Source organism: Oryzias latipes, chromosome 21, assembly GCF_053564925.1.
Source record: "Oryzias latipes strain Hd-rR chromosome 21, Olatipes_Hd-rR_3.1".
Lineage (NCBI taxonomy): Eukaryota > Metazoa > Chordata > Actinopteri > Beloniformes > Adrianichthyidae > Oryzias > Oryzias latipes.
In genome coordinates this window covers 20,153,481-20,175,522 of record NC_136257.1, presented here as the reverse complement: position 1 = coordinate 20,175,522, position 22,042 = coordinate 20,153,481, and the positions used below count along the sequence as shown (strand labels likewise).

Here is a 22,042-nt window from a genome sequence, read left to right as displayed (position 1 = left end):
AGCCGAGAGCATTACTTCAGCTTTTCTCCCCCAGAATTTTAGAGCTTTATTTGCTAATTCGGACATTGCAAATTATCAACGCAGCACAAAATGTTGTAAAAGCATGTAACCCACTCACAATTACAAGGCAAGACTCCCTCCATTAGGGACAACAACAAAATAATTCAAATACTTAAATCTGATACAATAAATGATACAGGAAAATATTGATCAGAAAACTGACGTTTTTTTGTCCTTAATTTGCTGTTTACAGGTGAGTTTGGAGAGGTGTGCAGTGGTCGTCTAAGGCTCCCCAGCAAAAAGGAGATCTGTGTGGCCATCAAGACTCTGAAAGGAGGTTATACGGATAAACAAAGGCGGGACTTCCTTGCTGAAGCATCAATAATGGGGCAGTTTGATCACCCAAACATCATCAGGTTGGAGGGTGTAGTGACTCGCAGTAAGTTCACTGATTCATGACACAAAAGCGCATTGTATTTTATTATAAAATTCCTATGAGCCAAACAGCATCTTTTCATTTTTTGTTTTTCAAAAATGTATTATAATTTTGAGCACAACAAAGATCCTGGATTCCTATATTACAAGATGATATGCCCTCATTTCAATTTTTTTTAATGTTTTTTTATTTTTCCAGAGTTGTTATTAATAAAAGTATTCCTAGTCATAACAAATTCTTCAATGACGGATTATTCTGTGAAAGGGGGCAAATTTCATTGAGTTGCTGCAGTCTAAATCTCTGCAGATCAATGCACAATGATCAAAGCTGGTGTCCAACACTTGCATAAATCCATAAATCCATATCTCTGACTTGCACCCCTCTGGGCCTCTTCATAGGACTATCATTAGCACACAGAAAGCCTCTTTAAAATGGAATGAGTGCAGAAAAAGGAAAATAATGAGCCTGAACTTTGTCGCTAAGAAACCTGCTTGGCCTCTGTCTCTGCCTGCGGCACTTGGCTTGTTAAGTAGTTCTGCTGCTACGGTTAATCTAAAGAAGAGAACAAAAAACAAGAACTTTTTAAAAAATGTTTTTCATAAACTCCTTGTTCTATTTAACATTGAGTCCATTTTCGGGGAGAAAACCTTCCACATTTACTGAAATATGGTTTGTAAGGTTACTCAACATAAGTATTTTATTGTTTTATGAAGGCAAATCTTGAAGAAAAATAAAATTGTTTTCATGATCTCATCCTTGATTCAGTTTGTCATACTGCTAAAAAAACACACACAAATGTTGTATTTGCTGCTCTATGGTGGCAAGGGGAAGGCCGGCACTGTCTCTGCCGTGTGTGTGCATTTGGAGGGATACCCTGAACATGTGCATTCGTTGAAACAGCACAAGTGCAGAACATACGTTTTTGGAGGGTCCATTTGATATGCTGCTGCACACACCTCTGCACGCACACACACATCGCTGAAGGGTGATTTATTAAGATGCTCTTGTTAATTCTTAATAATCCTGAGACTTTCACACCCCATTTACCTTGCTGCTGCTTTTGGTTGATCCACAGGCTGCATTTCTGTAGGAACACATGCACGCTCATGCACACAGGACTTAATCTGCACACATGCGCAAACACACACTCGCGTGTGAGTTAAGAGAAAAAAAAAGATGGCTGCAGGCTTTAAAATTTATGGTCATAGTTGGAATGAAAAAGGACGAGCAGAAATAGGGTCGATGTGCTCCTGTTTGCCACCATAAAAAATTCTTGCTGCTGAACAAATTGATTTGTCACAGTTTTTTTTTTTTTTTGAAGGTAAAAGTCAGTTTTGTTATATGAGGAGGATCCATTCTTAAAAGTCATGATGACCAAAAGCTTCTGTCTTCACAGATATTAACATGTATTTTTGTTATGTGTAAGAGAGACAGGAGGAGAGGGAGGCAAGGAATTATGTGAAAAAAAGAAGCAGGCATTAGGGAGTAAAAGGTAGGTCAAGAAATTAACATTAATCTGAATGAAAATGGAACAGAGGCAGGAGACCAGTGTTAGGTCAAGAGTAAAGTAGTAAGAACAAAGACATCTGGGACACAAACACGTCTTGAGTCTAACTCGTCATTCAACAATGAGTGATTTAAAGATTTCTTAAGATTTTCTTTTCCTTTCCTCCTTTGCAATAAACCTTGTGCTGCCTGGCGTCTGATCAGCCTCAGATGTTAACAGGCAACGTAGATTTATGGTGAAATCTTTCACAGGAATAAAGATGTCACACTCTGACAGTTGACCTGCTCAGACCCTGGAACTATAACATGGATCATTTGAATTTTCGGAGTGTGTGTTTGAATGCTCATGAGTGGAAACGATGGAAAAACGCCAAGTTCAACCTGGTCCTTATCTGGGCTCTACGTCTGCTTAGAGTCATGTCACGGCCTTCCCTGATGACTTCCCATGTCTTTCTATGTTTCTGTGAATAAATCTTAACTCGACATGATGTTACAGCATGAAAGTCTCGAGGCTGTTTTTGTGCTGCAAGCTGAGTGTATTATTTGGAATGTGACACTTGGCTGAATTCCCCCCTCCCTTTTTTTGCAGGTAAGCCTGTCATGATTGTCACAGAATACATGGAGAACGGATCTCTTGACAGCTTTTTAAGAGTAAGTGATTAAATGAACGCATCCATCTCACGCGTGCGGAGGTTGTAACTAACATCTTCTGCTTACGTGCTCCTAACACAAGGTCCAAGGGAGTTCAATCTGCAAAAACCTACAATGGAAAATCAATTTTAACAGCATTGTTTTCTGTTTTTTCAGAATAGGATTTTTCAGGATGCAGGGCTGCACAGGAAATCCAAATCCATAACATAAAATAGTGTTGTGTTTAATGTCACCCCTTTCTGACATTACCAATATAGCTGCCTGATGGGAGCAAATTAAAGAGAAGGTTCTGGAGCCTTTTATGTGGGACAGCTTTCTAAATGCTGCAGTTTGGTTTATGACACACTTCTTGAGTCTTGCCTTGGGTTAATAGCTACATTAAAACATTTTTTCCAGCAGTGCTCCTAAAATAGAGTCAATGAGCAAATTACTTTGAACTCCACACTGCAACTCATTTTGCTCAACAAACGGACCAAGTGGTTAAGCCGTACATTATTTCATGCTGGTCTACCTATTGAGAATGCAGTAGTTTCACAGTGTATGGAATTATATTAGGCCATTTTGTCTAATTTTGCTGAGCATCTGCTGTGTTACTTCCCTCATTAATTCCTATACATCAATGTACATCATAAAACACATATTAGGTGTATAACAAAAAAGATGAAAACATATATTTTTCAGTAACAGGCATAATGTCACAATTTCTGTACATTTTTCTTCTATTTTTATAAACTGCAAATACCCTAAAATAAGTCAGAATAAGACAGTTTTTAAAATTGGAACAATTTTCTTTGAATAAGCAAAAAATCTACCAGAACTTTCATTTTAAGAAAAAAAAAACACATTGTCACTAATACACATTTTCTAAAACAAAGAACATTTTAATATTGAAAAACATTCATGATGAGATAATCTTTCTGGTGCAACAGAAGATAAGACAATTATACTTAAAATAAGGGCCTTTAAAAAAAAAAAAAGATTCACTTTCTGCAGTGAATCCTGTGTATGTAGATAAGAGGGTCCTTACAGCTCCCCCCAAAAAATTACAGAATAATGTTTCTCACTGACATAAACAAGTACAACCCGAATCATAACATTTCCACCCTTCTGCATGACTGCTGTCATATTGCATTTCAATTAATAGTTGTACTCTTTAAATTTTATGGCTAATCAGATCTTTTCAATCCTATTGTTTCATAAAGAGGACAATAAAATCAGTATTGTAGTCTTTACAGACTTTTACTGTGATGATTGTGAATGAATGGAAATGCAGCTAAACTACAACCAAACTTCCAGATTTTTTTATTTTTTTTGATTGATTGATGGGTTCAATTAATTGTTTGGAAATTGAGTTCTAATTATGCCCTGATAAGTGGGGAGCACTTTTAAACCACTGTTTGATATCTCTTTGCCCTTGGCAGAGTGTTAACTGACTCCTAATGCACCAAAAAGGTGAGAGAACCTGAATTTATGGAGATAGTTTGACATGTTGATAGTCAGTTAATTAAGAGCATTAGAGCAACACCAGCTGACTGCCAATTCTGCTAAGGTGGTACCTTCTATTCAGAGTGAAGAAGTGTTACTTTTTTTTGTTAACTGTCTTTTCTAATATTGAAAAAAAGTCATGGTAAAATATGTCATCAACCATGGAAGCTTTTTCATTCGTTTTGGCACGTACATGTAAAGTGTTAGGATGACTTTTGGTTTCACACAAATACAAAAAAATATTGTCATATTGAAAAGAAAATTTTTCCCCCTTGGTTTTTTGGTTTTATCATCAAGCTAAACGTGTGGGACAGAATGTCAAAGGTTACTCTTAAAGGTTAATGAAAACTCTTTGTATAACAATGAGGACAGCTTTGATTAATGCAAAAAATCGAAAAGGTCAAGATTTCAATTAATATAATATAAGCTAAACTACAGATGTTGAATGTTCTTTTGTCTTTTTTTTTTCTTTTTTTTTTAGAAACATGACGCCCAGTTCACAGGAATTCAACTGGTTGGGATGCTGCGGGGCATCGCCTCAGGCATGAAGTATTTGTCAGACATGGGTTACGTTCACCGAGACCTGGCTGCTCGGAACATCCTCGTCAACAGCAATCTGGTGTGCAAAGTGTCAGACTTTGGTTTGTCCCGTGTACTGGAGGACGACCCGGAGGGAGCCTACACCACCAGGGTAAGATGAAACACACACTAGTATTCTTCTTTGGTGGTAAAACTGAATATTTCGTGAACATCTTTATGTTTTTCCCTCCTGCTCTACCTTGAAAACGTTTAAAAGGTTTACTAACTAAAACCCAGAACAGCAAGTTCAGAAAGTGGAACACATACATGAACTAAAAAGAAGCCAAATAAACATAAACACCAACAAATGGTGAAGGCAAAGATGACTCTGAGCTCCCTGTAGACTCAGGAACTTCAGCACAGCAGGAAGAATGTTCCTGTGTTAGTCACATGCTTTGTTTTCCCACTCTCTCTGTCAGCATACATGCCATTACTGTTCTCACCACACAAGCCCATATTGAGAACATCTATAACTTATCAAGTACTATAAATGTTCCCCTCTTAATCAAAACCAAAAAATGCAATGGGAATTGCAGTTGTATGTCACTTTGAGAGATGTTGTACTATTTTGAATGTAGTGTTTTATCTGGCAAAGACGTATAGCTTTCTTTTTAATTTTTCGTTATGTTTGCCCTCAGAAAATAAAACTTTCTTCTACTGGGGAAATTATAAAAACAAAACCTTTAAAATATATCTTCATTTATCTTTATTTTCTTTTAAATGTTGTTTCTTAGAATCCTGAGAAACAACAAGAATCCTAAAAGTACAAAAAGTTGATGAGGAATTTAAACGATAAGCATTTTTGCATTTTTCCTCTTGGTTACTTCTACTGTTGATCATTGTGTCACAAAATGAGGCATAACAGGAGCTTTGTAATTTTCCAGACCCTCCGGTATGTACGATCCGCGCACGAAACTCCTTTGAACGAAGTGTAATTTGCTGGCTGGGAATCTCTTGTCAAATAAACAGCTTCTATGGCTTTTGCTTTTCTCCCAGAAATACATAAAATAAAAAAAGACAGGATAATAAACTTTCCGTTCTTCCAGTAACTGTCAACCCCCTCACACTTAGCTGTTTCACACACAGCTTTCACTTGGACTTTACTATATATTTTTTTCCAGTAACTCTTGCTTCTTTGATGAAAAGTCTTCCTGTGACAAAGAACCACCCATGTGTGTATGGGTGTGTGTTTACATGTTATCCAGTGAGCGAGTCTGCTGTTTTTGATCTGTACTCTCTAAGGTCAACATTTGGTTATTGTTTAAGTAAGGGAGTCTGACTGCTTATACTGGGTTTCAGTGCACGGTGATTCATTTGTGTGGCCGTATTCTACACTTTAGTACATTCCTGAGGGGTTCCCATAGGGACTGGGGAGTATAAAGGAAAATTGGATAATTTAGATAAAACTGGATCTGACTGTGTGACTCAACACACACCACTCATGCCTCTTTTTGCTTTTGACTTCTGTTGCCGTACTTCATTCAGTTCATTTTTTTCTCAATTTGCCCTGCCTTTTTTTTCTTCGAACTGTAAATGTGGCCACACTTTGAAGGATTCCACACAAAGCTATGAATTTTTTATTTGAAAAATGTTTTGATAATCTACGACTGAAACTGAATCTGATCCTTGTTTTTCTTTAAAACCAGGTAGGTCTTTCTGGTGGAGATGCAAAACCTCATTTTGATGTCAGGTTTCAGCTTTACAAATTCTCTTAAATGTGGTTAAAACGTATGACCCAGATCCAGATTGCTTGTATAAATAATTTTTAGTGGAGAACACACCCAAGGCTCCTTCAGATCTGCATTTTGAAAAAGCTTGGAAAAGCAAATTGATGAAAGCTTACTTATGAAGCTAAGGTTGTATTTTTTACTTTTAACTCAAATCTTATATTTAATTTTACTTACATTTAGAGATAATGTAAGAGGATGTGATGTCCATGATTTACTGACTTGTAGATTGACAGACAAGCACAGTGATTCACTTCCTACTGACCTGATTCATTTTTATCTCTTGCTGCGACTCAGGGAGGAAAGATTCCTATCCGGTGGACAGCCCCAGAGGCTATCGCCTACAGGAAGTTTACATCAGCCAGCGATGCTTGGAGTTATGGTATTGTGCTCTGGGAGGTGATGTCATATGGAGAACGACCATACTGGGAAATGTCAAATCAGGATGTAAGTGCCGCCAATTTGTAAATGACTTTTCTTGGCATGGGGTCCAATTTTGTGCACCCACTTATTTGCAGTGTAAGCAATTTGCACAAACATCATTACAGGGTGTGAATGAAAAAATTAGCTCCTTGTGCAATGTTTGGTGCGCATAAAAAAAAAGCTGGTGCCTGATTTTTATACCCATAATCATTTTGGGGGCTGAAAATATTAGGCTGTATGTCACTCAGACTGGGTATTTAAGTGTAATCTTTACTTTTAGAAGGATAAAAACAGGCTAAAAACACAAACAAATACAGCAATCATAATTTTACCAATTGCCTTTTTTTAAAGTCATGTCTCTTCTTACAAAAAGGTAATCAAAGCTGTAGATGAGGGATACCGCCTGCCTCCACCTATGGACTGCCCTGCCACCCTCTACCAGCTGATGTTGGATTGCTGGCAAAAAGAGAGGAACAATCGACCCAAGTTTGAACAGATTGTCAGCATTTTGGATAAACTCATTCGCAACCCTGGCAGCCTCAAAATCACAGCCAACACAACATCCAGGTACCAAAAGGAGATTGGCCCCTTTTTTTAAACTTAATTGTCTGTGTTTGTTTTTCTTTCTTTTTTTGTTCTATATACCAAAAAAAGCCTCAAAAGGTTGCCGTAAAATGTTATATCCTGATCCAGGCTTTTTAGAACAACTGAAAGTGGTTGTTTGAAACTATAAAGGCAGCTTTCTTTCCGTTCCGCCGTTTTCTCCGCTTTGGCTCCCACCGATTGGATTTCACAAGTGTTTTCCATTGTATCTTCAATTCAATTAAAATAATGGCACAATTAAAGTTAATGCAAACCGGCATGGCTTTTTCTGGTTGTAATGGGTTCTACTGTTTAAGCACAAGACATGGTGGTAAGAATGACAGGTCCAATTTCTTTTTATGAATGAAGCTCAGTTTAGCAAAAAATAAGTACCACCAAAGAAAATGTGGTGCATGAAGTCACATGATGATAAGGGAAGAAAAGAGCAATTTTTTTGTTGATATCAACATAAGCAGAACTTTAAAATATAACTTTCTCAGCATTAAAACATTTTTTCACATATATTTCACTTTCAATTTCTGTTTTTAATTCCATCAAATTGTGTTGTTCTCTTTGTCTGCTCCTGTGCCTCTTTTATCAATCCTTTCACCTTCACCTTTATTTATGTCCTTTGTTGGAACTTCCTTTTTTCCCCATGAGGATACGGGGAAGAGGAACCGTCTCTGTACAGTTGTCAGTTCTAGGTAGCAAGCAGAGCAAGCATGGGGTCTGCAGCAGACTGCAATAGCATTATGGAGATGTCAGCGCTCATAACATTGACTAATGATTTCTTAAGAAAGTGAAAATAGGTCCCTTGGAGTTTGCATGTAATTTTCTTGATTGGCTTTTAACACTGGGTGAGCACAGCCTGGCCGACAGAGGCCTGGGAGGTGATTTATTAGAGCCCTGTGTCCGGACATGTGCGTGTGTGTTGTGGCGGCAGTAGCAGTTGCACAGCGGGAGCAGCTGCACTCAGCTCCACACACCTCGTTTGTCTCGGGGCTGTCCTGGTTGGCTAATGTACTACCCCCATCTTCAAAGCCCAGTAAGCCCAAACCAAAGCCTGAGACTAAAGCATCTGGAGACTTAAAGGTGGGACCAGGTCAGAGTTTACTGCCACTGCATGGTAACGGAGAAAGACTCAGGTCAGTGGGCCAAGGTTGGCTGTCAGATACTAATTATGGGCCAACAGGCGTCCAGTGAGGCCTGGAGGAGACTGTTTCAATTGCTTTTCAAGATGTGAAAAATATGAAATTGCGGATTTTTCAGTTTTATTACATTTTTCAAAACCTTTTTTTTTATTGTCCTTAAAGAATACCTGTATTCTGTAAAACACTTAAATCTAATAGATTTATTTTTAGAAAGCAATTATTTTGCTGTAGTGGGTGCTGAACAACTACTGTATGACTATAGTTTGCTACAGCCCCTCAATCACAATAATAATAATAAGAGAGCATTTTTCAGTTTAAAGAAAGATTTGTTACGTATTTAATCAGAATATTGTTAAGTTCTTCCACTGTTATTCTCAGGATGCTGCTTTTTTGTATCCCATTTCTTCTCTGTCAGATTTTACTGTTAAATTAAGGCACAGTATACGGTATTGTTGTTTACTGTATACACAACCACCTTTCAAAGTTCATTGAATCTTAACGACTGGAAGCACATGTCTGTTTCTATATGAACCGTTGACTGTTTAAGAAAACTGGACTGAGGGATCCCTCCCCCTCGCGTTCCTAATAGAAAATACCTGCAGGCTTCAAGAAGCTGAAATCCCATAAACTTAATAAAAAGCTATTATTCAGTAATTCTATTTGTCAGAATAACCTTTCTTGCTCTGATATCTTTGTAACATGCTCTTGCTCATTTTAATTTTTTTACGTTGTTTATTTTTTATGGCAAAGTATTCAAGCTATAAACAGTCCAATCAGATGCCTCTATAAAAGCACATGCTGCCCGCTGGCCCCCACTTCAATGTTTGATTAACAGATTCTCCCGAGCCCGCTTTTCTCTGGAAGGGGTGTTGACTTCCAACAAGCTTTTGAAAAAGGGCTGTGTCACAGAAACCAGAATGTAAAAAGAAAAAAAATCCAAGCAAATACAGAAGAAATGTATGTGCCAGAAACAAATTAAGACTAAAAACAAGCAGACAAATGTGGTAAAATAACCAATCTGAGAGTATAAACACAGTTTAGCTCACCAATAAAAAAATTACAATAACTGCTTTAAAAGCAAACACTTGAGATTTTCTAAATGTGGCTGATAAGTAATACTTTCACGGATAAAACTTACTGATTTGTATTGGCTCCAGGGACTGAATTGAAAATTTGTCTGAATTGTTATACTAAATAAACATTTTTATGAAAAAGGAAAAGAAGAACAGGCAAAGTAGAAATGTTAACACTGAGAGACGGGGAAAAAAGTGCAGCACAAAAAAATAAAATAAAAACATCAATTAAAAGAGGAAAAGCAAAACATTATTTTCCACACCAACATTAAAGTGCTAGAATCTGGCATTAAAAGGCATCATAAAAACAAATAATTAAATTGAAAGGGTGGCTGTACACATCTGGCCAAGCTCTAACGGATAGACTTTGGCAATTGTTCAAGTAACAAAAAAAGAAATCCATTCTTCCTCCAGAGTCCTCCTAACATGTGCTTTACCTCTTCAAGCTCTTCTCTTCATCCATATCACCTATCGTTCCAGTTCAGCCCCATAAACAAGATACTACACAGCCCTGGTTATATAGAGGTCACGGACAGGGTCCGACAGTTTTTTTTCATTGGCTTATTTATATTTCCTTCTGTTCAAACACTAGGTTTTCTCTGTTGCTATATGCTGTTACACAAGAGATTTAGTAGCCATCCTCTGGCATCAAACATATGCTCTCTTTTTTTTCTCGTTTCCCACAGCTCTCTTTCTTCTCCAATCATCTCGTCTCTTGAGTAGTGATGAGTTGTTGCTCAAAAAAGAGTAAAAAGAAAACACGGAAAATGATAAGGGAGGCGAAACAGGGTCATTTGCAGTTTACGTCTCAGTGGAAGCAGCAGAGGGGGGAAGCAGAGCGAAATATAGAGCGAGGAGATCATGCAAGGTGGTTCAGCAAAGAACAAAGAGGAGATCGATTTTCTTAAAAAAGTGCTCCGGATTTCATTCTGCCTACCTAAAAGTTAAGATGATTTTAGATGTACAGTCATTTTGCGCAAAATTTGTTGATGGGAGATTTATATCAGCAAAGTCAGTTCCTCTATTCTACTCATGCAAACCTCCCCCTTCCATTGAGCCTGAAATTCCCTTCATCTCAGACAAACCAGACTTTCCAGGGGTCCTGGGGGGCACTCAAAATTTTGACAGGCCTCTGATCTGGCAGGAAAAGACTCAATCATTGTAACAACACCCACTCCACCACCTCAAGTGTCTCTTTTTTTCTCCTCCTTTTTCTTCTCCTTTCCTGTCTCAGTTTGAGATCCTGTGTCCCTTTCTTCCTCTGGTATGCTGTCTGGCCTCAGTGTGATGCTTTTGACCATGTGGTTTAACGCTAGCCTGGTTGGTTTATTAACTACGTGCTCCGTCACAAAATGAGCTCTGCCTTTGTCATTTAGAATTCATTCTTCATGATGTGCCCCTTTTGTTTAAAGAATGGAAAATAAGCAACAGCCAGTTTTCCTTTTTTTTGGCTTAATTCCAGATCAAAAAACCTTTAAGGGTTTGTCACTATGAAGGGACGTAAAAGTTTTCTATATCGGATAATCCCCAATGTAAAGTAAAAAACATGTCTTAATATGACAAAATCACAGTTTTACACGTTATATTGACTTTTTTTAATACCCAAATAAAATGGTATGATACAGTGATAAGAATAAAATAAAATAAACAAGCAGCAATTGAGAAATCCCTGGCGCTTAAAATAATATTTTTGGAGAATTCTGTCATTTGTCTGATCATTAGTGTCGCCATAACATTTTTTTTTTCTTTTCAAAACCTTTTTCCCCCAAAAAACACTTGACCACATCACACATAATGCCTTAAATGAAATGCAACTGAGTGGAGGTAGACATCCTTAAATCCTGCTTGTTTACTGGATGCTACCATGAATAGGATTCCCCAAAGGAGAACAATAGTTTTCTTTTCTCCTGTTCTTACATTAGCAGTTCAATACAATCTTTGGATTTATAAATGTAGCTCTCAAATAGAAGAAGGGTGAAATAAACTGAATGATTACTAACGCCACTATGTAAAGTCCAAAACAGACAAATATTGTAACTATTACAAAATTTCTTTGCACAGAAAATGCACCTCCTTACTTTTTAACCACTGACTCTTTGCTCGTTAAACATGAACTGACATTGCAAGTGTCGAACTCTTGCCACTTTTATCTCCTACCACACTCTTTACCTCTCTTCTGTTCTTGACAAGTATTTCTACCCTTTGTCACTCTTGAAGCCGCCTTTAAGAAACATGAGTCAGAGGCAGTCAGAGAAGTGCCCGAAGCTCTCTTCCTCTCCGCTGTTGAAGCTGCTAAAGCCCAATACCACAGCGCTTTAAGTCTGATTTGATCCAACTGTAACCATTCAGTCTTATAAAGCCATGTATCAGGCGCTAGAAAAGTCCCACAGGAACCGGTAATAGAAGCTGATGCTGCTTGTGTTAGATATTTTAAACAATTAAAATAAAAATAGTTTCAGCTGCATTTGTTTAAAAAAAAAACAGAAATATGTCTTTCCATATCAGATTTCTTTCGTTTTCCTCTCTTTATTGGTGAAAGAGGGTCTCTTTCTTGATGGACCACATCCATGACACAATTATTAGGTGCACAGCTATATTTTAAGTATTTCTTTTTATCTGTGATATTCTGTTTTAATTTTGTAAAACAATGTCATACGATTCTGATTCATTGGAGAAATTTATATTGACATTTTTTATAATTGTAATTTTTCACTCAACCCAATCACAAGGCTTCTAAATGTTCACTGATGGCAGGCTGCTACCACTATACATTTCAATTTGTGTGTAATCAAGGTTTTTTTGTGTCTTGGTCAACAGTAAACTTGAAAATCCTGTTAGCTGTGTCTCCTATATCTCACACTTAAATTCATCCAGATTTGGTCCACTGGCATTTATATCTATTAGGTCACAACTGTGCCTGGCTGCTGCAAGGCTTCTGTTGCATCATACATCACCAGTCCACACTTTTTGTCAGAAGCTGTCAGAAATACTGCCACTCCGCCCCCCTCTGCTTTCCTTAGGAGGGGTTAATACAGTTTAATGGCCCCCGGTGCTCATCTGTGCCTGCATGCTGTGTGCTTGAGGGGACAGGCTTGGGTTGTACACACTCAGTTTTCAACCAGTCAAAAGCTCACGGTTGATTGCTAGCCAGGCAGCCGTATACCAGATTCTCAGCTGTTTCTTGAAGCCATACAATAATTTCTTATTTTTGTGCAGAAATGTATGCACATTTGTGCTTTTCTTGGGTTTTCTTCAACTTTGTTTATGTTTTTTCATTTTAGGCCAGCCAATTTATTGTTGGACAGGAGCAGCTTAGAGGTTCCCTCTATGGGGACGATGGGGGACTGGATGGATCCGATGAGAACCCTGCCCTGCAAAGAGGCCTTCTCAGGGGTCAGCTACAGCTCCTGTGACACAATAGCCAAGACCTCCACAGAGTAAGAAAGCATCACACACATCTTTTAAGCTGTTCTGTCTCTTATAGTGGCGTTTGCAAACTCTGCATTAGTGCAGATCAGACCAGAAAAACCTAACCTATAATTTGCAGAAAATATGGTAAAATGGTAAATGGCGTATACTTATATAGCGCCTTTCTTCCTACAAGGACAAAGCGCTTTACAGTCACAGACCCATCCACCCAGTCACACACACATTCAAACACACATTCATACACTGGTGGCGGTGTTTACTCATAATGACAGTTTAAGCCATGTTTTCAATACAGTTGGTACCACCAGCATAGGAGGTAAAAATATAGAAAAGGAACAAATGGGCACTAATAAAAGAAGAAATAATGATCTTGAATTCAAACTTTAATGATGCTTGACTTTTAAATTACCATAATTAAATAAACCTATTTAACTTACAGTTCACAGTTCAACTTTTTCTAAAAAAAAATACCATCCAAATTGTGCTTGTGTTATAACTTTCAACTCCCTTTTTCCCTCTTTTCTCCACTAAACTTAACCTCTGTCATTCACGCCCCTCTGTCTTCCCTCACCCCTGCTGGCTCACTGCTGCCTTAATTGGTGTGGAATGTGACGGGGTAAATAATTGGACATTTCTAATCATTGTGATCAAAGCAGCCATTCACTGTGTTGATGGCAGCAATGGAGCATTTAGAGAAGAATGCAATCCTCCAGGCAGCTGTAACTCAGAAGCTTATCAAAACAGGCAGTAATTACACAGTTGGGCTCACTGTTTTAGAAAGAAACAATCAGTAAAATACAACCATTATTAATATTATCACAAGTTATGATGGTACAAAAAAAATCTAAAAATAGAAATAGAATTTTTTTGTAAGACACCACTTTTTTCTATAACAAAAATTCTTTACCCATAATAATAACAAATTGTTGGAAAGCAATTTCAGTTTCTTCAGACTTCTTGAACAGTGCAAGCTATTTATCCTGCTTCTTTTATTGCATCCTCTAAATCTTTGTATTGATAAAACCAATTTTGGACAAACTCCAGCCAAAGACATTTGGACTCCACATCATGTATTAGTTTACATCACCTTTTCCATGAGTAGATACTGTGCAAAATTGAATCAGTGCAGTATTAATCCTGTGAAGAGGTCCCACATTTAAAGCACCCAAGCTCAGCAACATGCCTAACAGCCTTGGCCCGTACTACAATATAGATTGTTGTATTGATTTGTTCAGCCTTAATCTAGTCCTTGATATTCAGCACAAGGAGCAGTCATCATACTTGGTTGCTGTGTGCTGACTCATCTGCTGAAGTAATTGATTAATCCTTTTTCGAATATGGGATGGACTGACAGGAAAACACTGCATCATTTGAACTGAATACTCTGTCTGCCCAAAGTGCATCCAAGGCTCATTGGAATTATTTGAACGAGGCTGAAATAAACTCAACCAAACTGTCAGACAAGCAGAAGTCATGAAAGAGCAAAAAAAGTCGACATAACTCAGCAGGTGTGCAGCTCTGAGAAAGTTCCTTCTCTTAATTTCTTCCTTGTTATACTAAAAGAAAATAATCATTTAAACTTGCATTTCAGTGTTAAAATAAGTACTATTAGTAACATTCTTTCTAAATATGTTTAAAAGCATAACCAATATGCTAGATCAATTAACAGCAACTATAACAGTATGTGTTATATTTTAAGTGAAAAGAATGATGGAGAGTAAAAAGGATGCGCTGCTAATTTTAGAAGTTAATACAGGTTAACATTACAAAAATACATGGATTTTAGGAAAATATTACAGTAAGAATGATTTAACACAAGGCAGGGCTTTTAATTTCCATCCCATTGTGTCACGGTTTGTTAATTTTGCTGGGCCTGACCTTGTTTCAGTAGAGTGGTTCTGACGGAGGTCCATGTAACACCAGCCACATGCCCAGAATGGGAGCCATCCATGGGGATCACCACCCTCTAACACCCACTTCTTTTCCAGCTGCCCAAGCTCTGGATGGTGGGTGGAGGATCGAAGCTCAGTTTCTGTCTGAGGCTAAAAACTAACCTCCAGAGTCATCGCTCCTCTTCCAACTATAAAGGGATGGTTACATTTAGTTTAAGAGTCTCAGTGACAGCATTTACGTTTTACAGTGGTCCCTCATTATATCGCGGTTCACTTTTTGTGGTCTTACTATTATGCAGATTTTTTTACTGTATTTATTTTTTCACAGTCTACTGTTTTCTTTAAGAATTTAAACAAGAGAAAAAAGTGTGAAAATGTTCATGTCTGTCTAAGAAAAGTGTATAAAGTGTGTAGTGAGGAGTTTTACAGCCTTAAAACATCTGTAATCCTACTTCACTGACTTCACCTATCGCAGGTTATTTTTACAGTCGAACTTCCGCGATAAATGAGGTACCACTGTTTTCTACACCACTTTGTCTTATGATTGGAAACACAAGACAAAAAAACAGTCCATTTTCTCAAAAATCTTTTTGTTAAAAACAGTTTCAGAAAGGAAAGTCTAAATCTGAAAAAAGAAGAGGCAGTTCTTTTAACTTGCACCAATGTTTTCACTAAATAGAAAGGATTTAGTGGTGGCTCAATAAAATGAATTACACCAAAGTAATTTTTTTGTTTTTATCAATTTCATTACGTTTAAATAAAAAAAAAATGGTTTTTTTTTGGAGTAAAATTAATTGCTGACTTGCAATTGTAATGATGACCATCCCTTTGTATTGGAGCACAGAGTGAAGCCAGTTGTCTGACTTTAATGTCTTACAGTTACTCCCCTGTGAGTGTATGTTATGCAGGTATCATAAGGTATAACTTTGCTTGTGTGGAAAAAATTAAAGCACTGCTACGATAAAATATCGCAATAACAAAGCTATAATTAGACAAGAAATCCGCCTGCAACTTTAATGCTTTTACTAATGGAATATTATAGTAAGGAGGAGTCTTAACATGTGCTGTGACTGCTTGTTGCTTCTTTTTCACAGTTTGAGCTGCTTTTAGTCTGTGGCTGAGTTGTCCCAAACAATAAATTAAGTCAACTAACGTGACTACTTTTTTTGTGTTCCAGGTTTACTGCAAACCCAATAATACCAATCAAAATGTATCTCTTCTGAAGAAGAGGTATTTTTTGAATGCATGTAAAGTAACAGATCTTCTACAAGCTTTTGCAAAATTTACAAGTTAAAGTTAGTGTTGAGTTGTTCTCCTTCCCCAATGCTGCTCCTCTTATGCTCGTGCCCTTCATTGGTAACTGATTCTATTTTAGTGCGGTTTAGAAAACTGGACTAAGCCCCATCCATGCCTTTGGTTTTCCTTCAGACAAAGTCACACCAGCAGCAGCTGTCTGCACAGTCTCCTGAGAAATATCCCACTTTGGGGATGACACTTTCATAAGAAAGTGAAAGGAGCAGCATTGGGAACGTGTAAATACTGTCACCTCTACTGTCAGCGATACATGCTTGGCATTTTTCCAACCCGTTTTCTCATCTGATAGTTGATTGTGTCTTGCCCCCTCCCCTCCCCCCCCTCTCCCTCACTTCTTCTGTCTCAAACCAGGGATCTGAAAAAGGTTGGCGTGACTATTGTTGGACCACAGAAGAAGATAGTGAGCAGCCTTAAAGCGCTAGATTCCAACACGAAGAATGGCCCGGTACCTGTTTAAAAAAAGATAAATAACAATGCAATGGATGAAAAACTACAGAGATCTGTGCTGACTCAGCAGATGCAGGAACTGGACTCAGAGGGAATGGACTATGTTAAATACTATTTGTCTTTCATTCGTTTGGTGAAAGACTGAGAAAAGGTGGAGTTCAATGCAGATCTGGCAGTTAGGCACAACCTTCTTCCTCCCTGCCCAAGTTGAGATGCCTTACAGACTAATAGAGGAGTCAAGCGATGAGGATCAGGTAAACAAACTTGGACCATACAGGGAAACAGGGTGCGGATTGAGACAAAGCTAGAGCTCTCCATAATTCTGGCTTAGCCACAGAATGCCAGACCTGCAATCTGTGGAGCGTGGTGGCGAAATGGCCTAGAGGCTGCATGAACACGAGCACGGTTAACCAGCAGCAGCTGACCTGGATGTGGAACCTCCCTCACCCTTTTGGATTGATGGAAGTTGAGGTTGTGGATTGCAATGCAGCTGTAAAAACGGGGGAGCTGGACAAACCTAGATTCTAACCGAGCCATTGTACTTCTGTAGCTCGAACCTAAAGCATTTTCATTCAGTAAACATGCCATATGAAAGCAATAATGATGTAATCCTTCAAGTAGAGTCATCATCTGGAAGCCATTGGTCTGCCACTTGTGTAATGTACTTAAAGGGTACAAACTTCATAACACACTTCTCACACAGGATTCAGTGACATCTGGGTTCTCTGTGGGAATGAACATCTATTGAATTACGCATCCCCACCCCTCACTTGATGACCTTTGTGTAAAATCTCAGGATGTGTTCATTCTTTTTTATCCTTCAATTTAAGGAAACTATAGGTGATGAACGAGCAAAGTCAGCTATTGAGAGCAAAGATCTGAAAGAAAAGAGAAGGAAGTGAAATGATGGCAAACAAAACTTGAAAATTAAGCCATCTCAGCTGTCATTGGTGAGTGCTCCGCAGGTGTTTTTGAAAAAAAGGGGTTTGTTGCTGAGTTTCGCCTTTTGAGCATAAGACGTTCGCACCACCACCTCTTCCCCACAGCAGGTATTATTTCAGATCTCTGCAGCTGGTGGAGTTTGATGGAGACCACTGGTTTGTATTTGAATCAATACCTTTTGTGTCAAAGCTGTGTGGATTCATTTATTTTCTTTATTGATTAAAGAAACTTGGTTGGAGAAAAATTTCTGAGCTAAACTAGTTTCTATCCAATGAGCAAAAAAGAGGAATGTTTCCCGTTGTTGGGTCAGAAAGTAATGGGATCACCAAGCTAGAATTTTTTTTTTTTCAATTTTAATTTCTTTTTGTTTCTTTGCTTTATGGTTAAACAACAAAGTATGAAAACACCTTAAAGTGTTGCCACCATTTAAATAAACCATCGTGACAAAAATAAGGAAAAACGCTTTTTTCCTATCAAATTCACGTTTTCCTGAAGGCACCTGAACATATTTTGAACAAGGAAAAATAATAAATATTCTGTTTGGATCAGAAAGTGCAAAACTTACCGAGTATTTTTAAAAATGCACTTCCCTTATTTTCTGCTATTGGACAAAAGAACATTCACCTACAAGGATTTTATCGCCATGCACTTAGTATACAGTGTTGTAGCACTTTGAATGGGAATAGTATTGCCTTGGCTGTAGACTAAGCTTGAGATATTGACAAAGCTGATGGTGCTTTTGGGAAACTCAACTCAGTGAATCCGTTCTCTCAACATTTTTGTTCTTGGTCTTCCTGTGGATGCTGCTGTTGCTGCTGTGCGTTCTAATTAGCATGTACATATTTGAAATCATCTTATTGGAAGCAACCAGCACTAGAGATCCCACTGTATGCTAATGGCCATCCCTTTTTTTGTATAAAATGTCTGTATGTATAAATGACTTAATAAAATTGTGCAACCGTTTTACTTAAAAAAGAAAAGAGACAAAAATCATTTGTATTATATTTTATCTCGTTTGGATTTATATTTGACAGTTGTTTTCTCTTTTTTACAATAAAAAAAGCAGTTATGACGACATTATTTATTTGTTAACATTTACAGTGCATTGTTGATTTTTTTTTCTAGCATAAGATAAATTATGTGTCAGTATGAATTGTGTTCAAATTAACATACTTTAAAAAACACAAGACATCTGAAAAAGCAATACTGTATGGACTTTATCCAGATCCCCTAATTATATGTCTCAAGACTGATCTGTGTGTCTGTTTGAGAGTTTATGTTTGCAAATGTAGATGGCCTTGTCTACTAATGTAAAATGGTTTGTAGTGGAAACATTTATATTTTTATAATAAATATTCACAAAATATTTTCCAACAGATGGATGGTCATGGAGCTGCCTCTGTAATTTATTTGTAAGGTTGAAAGTGCAGAAAAGTCAAATTAATGTACAAACTAATGTTGCGACACTACGAATGATATGGATCTAAGTCAACAAATTTCATGTTTAACTTTTTTCTAAGCTTTATTAAATTTTTACAACACATCAAAAACAGTTTTTTTTTGGTCTAGTGAGTTCTTATATTATTTATGAAATGTAGATTTTTCTATTTCTTTTCGTATCAATTCTGGCTTTTAATTAAAAATTAAACATTTACAGCATGGTAGTTAAATAAAAGAGGAACTATGTGGAAAAAAGAGGTTTCCAAGGAAACTTATACAACCTGGGAGAGGAAAAAAGTTTTGAATGTTTAAGATCATTATTTTTGTATTGTCAAAATTAACCCTTTAACATTTCAAATGTCACCGGTGACATCTCAATAACAAAGGTAACACTTGCTTTTATGGTATGGTACTTACTGGGTGTTTACATGGTACTTACAAAGTACTTGCATTGTACCTACACGATATCTTCTGATATCTTCTGGGTAATTATATGGTACTTACGTTGTTCCCACATGCTAGTTACATAATACCTACTGAGTTTTTATGGGGTACTTGATGTGGTAAGTTAATGTTTCTCTGGGTAGTTGGTATTTACGTACTACTTTTGTGGTCCGTTATTACATGTTTTAATGGTACTGTGATATGTAAGAATAGAGTAGGTACACAGAAAGTACCTTTTGAGTACCTTATACCTAGTGCCAGAATACCACAAAATGCCCAGTGAGTAACATACTGTAAAAGGAAGCATTACTACCATAAAGGATGCTCTTTAATATACCATAAAACTTTGACCATTTACGTGAATCAGCTGATTCTGACTCAAAGAAAAGCATCTTCTTTGTAAAATAATCAGCTAATTCACGAGGATTGCATGAGCACTTCATTACTAAAAGGTGATGCTTAACAGCCCAAGACTGCTTTTCTGCGCTTCAGAATCCATTGGAATGACATTATTGGTGTAAACAGTTGAAGAGTAACAATAGTTGAAAGAAGAGTGAAGAGAAGTTTTAATTTATTTTAGACCATGTTTTAGTTTATGTAATAAATTATATTAATTTATGAATGACATCAATGTTTTGACTTCAGCATTTGGGTCCTTAAAACCACTAATCCTGAGGACTTTACAAGTTTTAGATCTGCATTGAGTCCACCATGACTATACATTTAAGCTCAGATGGATTACATTTGTTCATGTGTGTTCCTTAAGGCTGCTGCAAAAATGTATTTTATGGAAACAAAGAATAGGCAAAAAGTAATAAATAAAAATAACGACATATTTATTTTAAAGAGTTTAAAATATATTTTGGCCCGTGTTTCAGGAAATATTCATTTCAGTCAAACAATTTGTTAAGTTTGTTAACTTAGTACATTTCTCTAATTATTTTCCTTCTTCTAAGTTGTGAAATCTGGAGTGTAAATCATGGTAGATGTCCTAGGACTCACTGACAACACTAACACTGCATAAACATCTGTTTTTACATACCCCCATACTAAGTTTACCTTTTTTTCTTCAAAATCAACAACATCTGTTCCAATGTATGCTTGAACTTTTTTCGTGTCCCTTACTCCTTGTTTTCCCGGCTGAGTTTAATAAAGCATTTTGTTTCCATCATCCATAGTTAAAGCTGATTTGTTGTGCGGCTTTAAAGTAGAAGAACAGTAAAAATCAATGTTTCTCTTTTTTTTTTTCTTGTGGAAAATGAGATGGGACGTGTCAGAGAGGGGAGAGACTGATGGTTTCTCTGCTGAATGTTGAAAAGATGACACTGTCCAGATGTTCAACTGCAGATGTGCACACAGACACAAAAGCAACTGTCTTCCTGAAGTCTGGAAACACTAAAAACAACATGTAAGATGATGACACCAATCTACTCTCAATCTTATCTATTAAGCTAAACACAGAAAAATGGAAATGAGTAAGGACAAACTTAATGCATGTAAATACCAAAGAAGCTGTGGGTTGATGAAGCATGTGAAGACTGGGCTGAAGTGTGACAGCTCTGTTCAAGTAGATAGGAACTTCTTGAGCTATGGAATGCTATAACGCAATAATGCAGAAGGAGATTAGCTGGCACCATCTATCATCCTGCTTCACGGCACACCATTGAAATGCACTTTGCTCTTGCAGATGGGAAGAACATGATTCCAATTCGAGAATAATGACAATGAGAAAACAAAACTGCAATATGTAAAGCTAATGTCATACTTAGGACAGAAGAAAAAGGAAAACACAGTTAAAAACATCTGGTCTTTTTTTTTCTTTCCTCATTTTGAATGTATTAGTATTGTGTTTATTTTCCAGTCAGGACTGTTAGAGCATGCTCTCAGATGTGAACATGCGAGGACTGCTGCTTTGATTTTCCTCTATATTTATTTTAACTTTTGGCTTAACTTGAAACTTACTGTTTATTAATATTAATCATCATTTGTCTGTTTGCTTTCTTAACTAAGATGTGGTTTTATTTAAACACAAAATCAACACAACAAATATTGATGATTATATGGTCATCTCAAGAAAGCAGGTCAGATGTTCAAATCCCTTATAGACCCACACTTGATGAAAGTTCTCTTTTTGGTGTTTTTAGCATGCTCCTGTGACATTTTTCTGACGTTGGAGGACATGATATCAAGAAAAAGATGCTCAAAATTGCATTCTGGGTATGTCTTTATTCAAATTGTTGTGAATCCGGAGCAGATGGAAAAAATGTTCCATTAAAAAGTTTGTAGGTGAGAAACATAACCTACAATGCATGCTGTAATATTCTAAAGCTGCTTTTTTTAAAGTGATGAAAAATTAATCAGCCTTTCACTTCCTGCTTTAAGACTTCATTGATAAAGGATTAGTATGTCTTAATTATGTTTATCAAGTTTATTTTTCCGAATTGGCTCTTTGTGGAGGGAATACGTCCAGAAAGGACTTTAGGAATCTTTTACTTAATGCAGCATCTATTCTTTTTTTAAC

The 22,042-nt window shown here is 37.1% G+C and overlaps 1 protein-coding gene across 6 annotated transcripts in view; it reads left to right on the top strand.

Annotated features, from left to right (window-relative positions):
- Positions 1-19,015, top strand: part of epha3 (eph receptor A3) — a 96,084-nt gene extending 77,069 nt beyond the window's left edge. For 2 of the 6 annotated variants that reach the window (XM_078939809.1, XM_078939807.1), the window contains exons 11-18: positions 254-439; positions 2,532-2,593; positions 4,560-4,769; positions 6,682-6,831; positions 7,181-7,374; positions 12,895-13,050; positions 14,934-15,048; positions 16,600-19,015. In XM_078939809.1, the coding sequence (XP_078795935.1) occupies positions 254-439; positions 2,532-2,593; positions 4,560-4,769; positions 6,682-6,831; positions 7,181-7,374; positions 12,895-13,050; positions 14,934-15,012 (1,037 nt within the window). In that variant the 3' untranslated portion in view covers positions 15,013-15,048; positions 16,600-19,015. Of the gene's footprint in view, positions 1-253; positions 440-2,531; positions 2,594-4,559; positions 4,770-6,681; positions 6,832-7,180; positions 7,375-12,894; positions 13,051-14,930; positions 15,049-16,599 lie in introns of all 6 variants that reach the window. The other 4 variants (XM_078939808.1, XM_078939806.1, XM_004081693.5 and 1 more) reach the window with 2 other exon arrangements.
- Positions 19,016-22,042: the final 3,027 nt, after the last annotated feature.